The sequence below is a fragment of the Schistocerca serialis genome, chromosome 7 (assembly GCF_023864345.2).
Source record: "Schistocerca serialis cubense isolate TAMUIC-IGC-003099 chromosome 7, iqSchSeri2.2, whole genome shotgun sequence".
Classification (NCBI taxonomy): domain Eukaryota; kingdom Metazoa; phylum Arthropoda; class Insecta; order Orthoptera; family Acrididae; genus Schistocerca; species Schistocerca serialis.
The window spans coordinates 525569289-525577859 of record NC_064644.1 but is presented as its reverse complement, the minus strand read 5'-3'; the positions used below and the strand labels follow the sequence as shown (position 1 = coordinate 525577859).

General features: G+C 41.2%; 1 protein-coding gene across 1 annotated transcript in view; it reads left to right on the top strand.

The window, feature by feature from the left end:
• LOC126413203 (uncharacterized) overlaps window positions 1-8571 on the top strand; it is a 91730-nt gene continuing 83159 nt past the window's right edge. The window contains exon 1 of the mRNA XM_050083099.1: window positions 1-71. Coding sequence (XP_049939056.1) covers window positions 1-71 — 71 coding nt within the window. The remainder of the gene's footprint in view (window positions 72-8571) is intronic.

Here is an 8571-nt window from a genome sequence, read left to right as displayed (position 1 = left end):
ATGGCCACACCTGCTCCAGATTCTCCACCCCACCGCAACGGCTCGTCTACTGCAGCTCGGCCCAATTTGGGGTCAGTGATCAAGGCGACAGCAACGTCTTAGATAGGCCACCAGTGTGTTAAATGCCCTATGCGGAACATTATGTCCATTAGCCTTCAAGTGAAGAGTCTTGTAAATTTGTCAGTATGAAGTGATATTTTATTACTCAGAGACAGTTTTAAATGCTCAGGACTTTCGTTTGGAAATGGATTACACAAAGTTATGCAAATCTTCACATCTTACACGTTATAAGCTCCACTCCATCTCCTTCTGGAGCAAATCAAAGAACCCAACAAGGGCCAGCGAGTGCACTTTCACATGGCAGAACAATCCTTATACCAAACTGAAAGTTGATCAGCTGACATTTTGGGGAGATACCTCTTAATTGTATCCAAATATACATATCACAAAACAGTAAAAGACCCTGCGATAATCTTAGAAGAGTATCTAAATTGCGAAGGAAAAAAAGCTGTTTCATCGTGCAGGAAAGATCTTTCCTTTCTACATGAAACGCAAAAATTTAGAAATATTCACCCACCTCAAATTAGACAAAAACTAGAACATTCTTTGGTCCCGCCAAATTTTCATTATTGTGATGTAGTTTTGCATGGCGCAAATGTTGTAGTAAAAACTGCAAAACTGCAGACGACGCTAGCTAGCTGTGAATACTTGCGTAAGATATGTCTGCAACATCTGGTTGTTTGATCACATCAGTCCTTCCTGTACTCAATTAAGTTGGATGTGATGTTCACAAGCTCAGTATACTCGTCAGTTTCTTAGTCACTGGGTCGGTAACACCTCACCTCACATATCAGATACTTGCCATAGCAGCTGTACCAGATGGGATACTTCCAGCATCTGGGCTGTACCTTGCATAAAACTAAGTCTTTTTCGTTACGTTATCCGTTGCAGCTATAAATCTTTGGAACAAGTTACGCTGTGGCCTGCGCCTTGCCGAAAACCACTCGGCATTCAAAAGGATACCAAGCTTTTCTTTTGAGGATCGGCGTAGGTGGAACCAATGTCCCTGTAACGTTGTAAACTATCTATGCCTTTCTCATCCATTTCTGTTTCTGTTTTTTATCTCTCCATCTCATCTGCTAATATTACCCTGTCATTTCTCGCTCTTCCTCTGACTGGTCAACCTTTTCTCCACATGGATTCCTTCTGTGCTGTTGCCACACATTCGTGTAGTATCATTATCCACGTTCGATAAGAACCTAATAAGGAAGTTGTTTGATTAAATGTTAGTAAGAGTGACTTTTCTCAAATTATATGCATTCATTATTACATGCTGTCATTATTATTATTGTTGTATGTATAGCTCACATACTATACAGATTGTAATGTTTATACACTGAGGAAGTCTGACTGAGGGCCTCAAGGCTTTAATTTTGCCAGGTAAAATAGATGCATGGATAAATAAACAAATAAATGTACTGGGTGCAGCAAACAAAGTCTTCCAGAATTTCAGGACACACTTCCCATACCTACAAAAATGCTCACGTTGTGTACAGCTATGATATGGTTGGGAAACTTTTCAATATGATGCCTCTCGTCATTGGTTTACATCCCATTTTGTTGGCTTCTTTACTGAAATTATAACACGATATTAGCAGTGGTGGTAGTTCTACAATAAGAAATGAGGCCGCATCTACATTATAATTATGCTACTTAAATACACTGCCTAACAAAAAAGTAACAGATCCGAAAGACATGGTCGGTTATCAAGTAACTTCGTACATGTACACAACAAAGGCAGGTATTTCAGATGATTAGAATTGCAATTTTTTGTGGCTTGGTAGAATGACTACCGGCGTGAATTAGCGCTGTTCGTGTTTTGTGTTGTTACCAGGACTGGTAGGATGATCAAGGGGCTTGAAGAGCGTCAGATGTTAAATGACCAGTCTGAAGGAGACGGAGACGCCGCACACTCGTGTGGGCGGTGTTGTCAACATCTGACTGCTTTCGAAAGCGGTCTCATCTTGTGTCTTCATTTGTCCGGCTGGTCGAATTGAGCAACATACAGTTTTGGGGCACTGGAATGTGAGGACAGCATGAGCTTTGACTGCATGGGAACTTGAGGGCAGCCGTACTCTTCGTTTAGGTTCCTGTCTACCAGTTTTGACCACCACGAGGGAGGATCGCTGTTTTTTGCTCCAAACACCTCATAAACAGCTATACATCTGCGCCTGCCATCCGGCAAGTAATGGTCTCCCTGCAACACACCGTGTCATCACATACCATGAGTCAAAGACTTGCAGCAGCCATACTAAGGAATTAACATTCCATGCTTATAATTACATTTTCCCTGAGACATTTCAGTCACGTCTTTACGATAATGTTGGAAGCCGAAGAAATGAATTGAAACTTGTCCCGCGGCCGGGACTCAATCACAGGTCTTCTTGCTTACTAATGCGAAAATGCTGACCATTACACCACCGCACCACTACGGTCCACTGCGCTGCACAAACTATCCAAGTCGAATGACCTCCCTAACAAACTTCAGTTCATCTCCAGCTTATTTCCCTCTTACATTGTCACTGTTACCAGGGCTCTCCGTCATTGAAATTGCATCCCAGCGTTGGACGTAGTGTGAAAGTCCTGTACTACATGTGATCGTATAGATCTTATAATTAAATTTTCCCTGAGACATTTAATAGTGACAATTAAAGGGGGAAATAAACTGTAGATATTAACTGACATTTGAGAGGGCATTCGACTCCGGTAGTTCTTGTAGGAATGTCGACCGTAGTCTTGTGGTGGTGTAATGATCAGCATTTCTGCTTAGTAAACAAGAAGACACGGGTCGCGACACAAATTTTATTTAATTTCTTCAGCTTCCAATATTATCGTAGTTCCATGCTTAGATTACCGTTACCACCACAACACAAACGGCTGCGTTTGGAGCGAAGCCGTGGCTGGAAAGCATGGACGATATCAGCTATCAACTGCAGTTCTGCAGTGCAGTGTATCAGATGCATCATCTGCAGCTAGCATTGCCAACACCGACTCAAAGGAAGGCCTCGGCGCTTGTTCATGACGTCACGTCAGCTAGGCACGGCGAACGCCGGGTCTGTTGCAGGCATACTCATAATGGTGGTGTCTCCCTCTCTGATGCAGGAAAATGTGAAACTATTGGCGGTAGTTGACCAACACACATTGTTCTGAGAGATTTCTGCAACAATTAATTGTGCAATTATTTACACTTCTTAACAAATAGTGTACTCCTAAACGTAAATTTCCACCTGTTTTAAGGCTTGACATACAAAAACAACTTCATGGTCCAGCAGCAACAGAATTCGTGCTTATTTACCCTATTTGTAAATCTGAGGAAGTTACGTTTGTACTGGGCTGCTCTTACAAGAAACTGCGAACATATTGGTGCTCTTCTTTCGGTATTTTGGTTGACTATGGGGTCAGGAACGCTGAATGTTAATGAAATATCTTGCGATTGTACACGTTGGGGGAGGGGGTGGGGGACAGAAGAAGAGGCAAAAGAGAGATACTTGTTTTATCAAATAAAATTTTTTTATCTTATAAAGTTTCTCATTTCAGTTGCAAGAGGGGCATCTTTATCTTTTCTAATGTGCATTTTTAAAAAAGTTTAAGCTCAGCAGTATTTTCGATCTATGAAGCTATTTTGTTTCCTGTTTAGAATTCCTTTCGTTGAAAACGACTGTAATCTAATGACTGGCAACAGTTGGACATTTACACATGTAAATTAGTTCACATTTCCAGTGACGATGTCAAACGAAATAAATAAATAAATAAATAAATAAAAAACGAGTTAATTGTAAGGGGGTTGGGATAAGTTTCGATAACAAAATGGATGAAGTAAATATAGTTACTTGAATGTAAAATTTCCGAAGCTTGCAATGGGGCAAAGCATCTTCTCATATCGATCTACGTTTGTTTCGACAGGATTCAGTAATACAGAACTATGATCTTCATTTGTAGCTTTACGATAGTAAGAAAATCTTTCATCTAACTAAAACTGCAGATTCCAAAACAATACCAAACATTTTGTCCAAAAATAAGATATTTACAGTGATAAGCACGCCCAGGCGTTTCTGCCTGCAACAGACCTGGCGTTCGCCGTGCCTAGCTGACGTGACGTCACCAACAAGCGCCGAGGCCTTCCTTTGAGTCGGTGTTGGCATTGCTGCCTCTGGCTCACAGAGTCCCGGGTTCGACTCCTGGCCCGGTTGGGGATTTGCTCTGCCCAGGGACCGGGTATTTGTGTTGTCCTTATCATTTCATAATCATCATTCGTGCCGGTGGCTACGCTGTACCGTGTAAAAATTGGGACTTTGTACGGGCGATGATGACCGCGTAGTTGAGCGCCCCACAAACCAAACATCGATGAGTATGTCAGTGTCCTGGGAAGAGCTCTTCCAGTGTTTTGGAGAGGCGCAGCGGTGTTATTCCGCCATGCAGAGCCATCAGGTGTGGCTGGTAGTAACTGGGGGAACACTGGTGACGCAACAGCACGTGACGGATAACGTCCGCCCTCCCGCGTTACTTCTCATGCCACAGTTTCGTGGTGCCCTTTAAAAACATGACAATGGTGTCCAGACATGGCACGTGTCTCTAAGAACTGTCTACGTGATGCAAATCTTCACATTTATATTGTAATAAAGTGAACTAATATCTTACACGTCGTAGCTCTACTCCATCTCCTTCCGGAGCAAACCAAAGAACCCACCGTGGGACCGCGCAGTTGAGCGCCCCACAAATCAAACATCGGCGAGTATGGCAGTGTTCTGCGAATCGAACCCGGTACCCTGTGAGCCAGAAGTAGCAACGTTAGCTGCGGTCGATGCATCTGATGCACTGCACTGCAGAACCGCACTTGATAGCTGATACCGTCCATGCTTTCCAGCCACGGCTTCGCTCCAAACGCAGCCGTTTGTGTTGGGGTGGTGACTAACATGATGTTCAGGCCTGTCCCCGATAGAACATGTATGACAGACCACCTCGGAGAGGATACTAGGGCCTGATGACACCCTCTCCTACAGTAACAGTGCAGACACCGCGGCCAGAGGGTGTGCGACCTCTTGTGGGAAACGGCCTCATACTGCCAAGTTCTACGGGAATCATCACTGGAAGATAATCACTTACCCTCTCAGTAGGGCATGTCAAATATTTTGACTTCTTTTTTAAAAAATGAGACAGCATAAAGTGGTGTTTTGGCTAGCAGTTCCCAGCTATATTTACGACAAAAAGGTAAAAAGCTACTTCCATTTTGCGATTTTTCTACGTTTCACGTAAAATTCTCAGCAAACTTTCTTCTTTTAAGAAATGCCTTCTTATTATTAATTCTGTCTGTACTTCTGCTCTAAGGATAAGAATATCTTTAAAACGTACAAACTCTTTTTATGACACTTGTAAAAGTTTTTAACTCGTAACACTCGTTCGTAGTGTCGTGTCTTTCTGTTAATGTCATGCAGGTAGTGACATTTTCTTGTCTGTCGTTTCTTCCACTTGCAAAATCTGAAATTTCAGAAGAATGGGTCGTAAAACGAAGACGAAACTGGTAACTATGACTCAAATCAGTAACTTCATTGGAACTGGTCGTGAAATGCTGCCTTCCGAACTATGCGTGAGATTATAAGATATGGGTGTCTGCTAAGAGACCAGTATGGAGAGAATATCAGAAATTATCCAGAAACCACCCTTTCGAAGGATATTTATCAAAACTACTTGAAAAATGGGTTCTAGCAAACGGCTTTTGTGTGAATTAAAGCCACAGTCCTGAAGAAGACAGTAGAAAACTTGGAAAAGGCCAAAAACATATCACTTAGCAGAGGAAAATGAAAGAAGTTTTCATAGTAACGGTAGACAAGCTTTTTCATATCCTCAACTGCAAGTGTGAGATCATGCTGTATTCAGAATTTGAGGGTCCACGTCCAGGTGGTGTTGTCAGTAAACATGAAGTGTACATCTCCTTCTCAGAACTAGTGTTTATTAAAGAACTAGTGTTTATTAAAGGTTAAAGAGAGAAGGTAGGATCTATTGGTGGGCATAAAATTGGATTACCAGATGTACTTGAGCACAGAAGACAAATTAAAAATCGGAAGAGGCAAGAAGATGAATTAAGAAGAATTTCTGAATATAAACAGAAAATTAAGGAAGGGTTAACATTAGAACCAAATGAAATTCTTTTCTCCAAAGAAAATGGAGGGACAACTGATATTAAAGAGGAAGATTGTGAAGATCCTTTGCAGACACCATGTCATGATTCTGATGTTCCTTTTACTTCCTTTTCTTCAAGTGCATGTCAGTAAATACATCATAATTGCACGTTGTTGTATTGTGCAGTAGTATGGCATGGTGTTGGTCTACATGCTACAGCTACTATTGCAACAGCTCCATATTTGGATCCTGGATTACTTATTGAAGGAGACAGGAAACTTGCTGTTGATCACAATAAAGTAAAGTGGACCCAAGAAAAAGCATGAAATCACATGACGAAAAATGTAATACTCGATGCAGGATATGCAACATTGAATATATCTTCTTTAATGAACGCCAAGATTCAACAAGCAGCTAACTCAAGTCTTCAGTTTCCAAGTACGGTGAAAGAAGAACATTACATTGTACGCAGTGAGCAAGGAGGAAGATATCTTTGACATTTTACTCCAGAAAAAGATTTAACGAAAAGGAAACTCGCTGAAGTTATTCGTAACCACTTGTGGATCTTCTAAAGAATTTCAGCACTAATGAAAGTTTTCAGGTACTGGTGATGACTTGACGGATTTTAACACTGATTGGGAGGGAGGGATCACGCATTGGGTTGAGACAAAGCTGAATCGTAAACTCATTTAGTTGGTTTGTGCTCTTCATATTAATGAGCTACCTTTATGCCACTTGATCAAACAGTTGGATGGGGAAACTTTGTCTAAGAACAAGTGTAGTGGTAACATTGGCAAAATGCTTGATTGTGCAACAGAACTTGAAATCAGTCTCTCATTCGTCAGAATATCCTTTCCAGAGCATTTGGTTTTACTGAGTGACAATATTGTCAAAGTCGTCTACAGATCAGGCTTATGGTTGCGGACAACTCAGGCTGTTAAGACAAGTCCGCTTGCAACTGATCTGACATTATTAGAAATTGGTCCTGCAAGCCAGTCTCGGAAGCTAACAGCTGCAAGTAGGATATGTCGCCTATGGGTTTAAAACATTGCCCTAATGGTGACAACTTGAAGGCGTTACAAGTGATTGTGGAATGCATTGATGGCGTTTACTGTCGCTGCTGGTTTACAATCAAACCGAAAGTCCCTTGGATGGAAAGATCCCATCACATTCCTGATCAACTGAAGCTCCTCAAATCATGAAAGAAGCAGTAGCAGATATTGTTTGACCAAGAATCCTACATTCATCAGGGTTCACATTTAGTGAAATGGTGCTTCAGATATTTCTGTGCTCGGAAGACCAAGAAGAAAGAAAAGCAGGTCTCAAGAAGATAACTGAAATGAGGAATGAAGACGATGATAGACGTAAATCCAGCTTCACTTTTGGAACTGATTGACTGGTCAGAAAAAGTATATGACCAACCACTTACTTGTGAGCTCAAAACAGCAGAAATGAAAAAATTCGTTCAAGGCGAGATGTGTAAAACGTGTAAGAGGAGCTTCTGGGAAAATGTATACACATGATAAGCGAGAAGGCTACACTGGAGGCCAGGAAACAACCAGAACAGTGAGGTGTAGAAATTAATCGAAGCAGGATTTGATGAATACGTCTTTTTTACAAAGTGTTTTGTTTGTGATAGAAAGAGAATATAAAGAAAATTGTTTCAGTTTGTAAGTAGGTTGTTTAGGTTTTTATGTTGGTAACGACACGTAGCGCTCTGTATAAAAATCACTGACTGTGCTGTGTGCAGTCTGTGGCTGGTTGGACTCATTGTTGGAATATTCGCTTGTATATTGTTGGGCAGTTGGATGTGAACAGCGCATAGCGTTGTGCAGTTGGAGGTGAGCTGCCAGCAGTGGTGGATGTGGAGAGAGAGATGCCAGAGTTTTGAGCGGACGATCTGGAAGTGTGTCCGTCAGAAAAGGAAATTTGTTTGATTGGATGTCACAAAATTATGTATATAATGACTTTTGAACGCTATTAAGCTAAATACATTGTTTTTTGTCTATCAAAATCTTTCATTTGATAACTATGCCTATCAGTAGTTAGTGCCTTCAGTAGTTAGAATCTTTTATTTAGCTGGCAGTATTGGCGCTCGCTGTATTGCAGTAGTTCGAGTGAGGTTATTGTTAGTCAGGGCCATTCTTTTGTAGGGTTTATTGAAAGTCAGACTGCGTTGCGCTAAAAAAATATTGTGAGTCTGTTTAGTGATGATCAGAATAAGTAAAGAGAGATCTGTCTGAGTACGTTCAGTTTTACTCAGCTGTCTTTGTATCGAAGAACGTAGACGTTTTCCAGCACAGTAATTCATAATTTTTCTAAGGAGACGATTAGAAGAATTTTGAGCACATTTTCGTGGAGTTTATATTAATTTATGCACTTTTTCCGGAAATT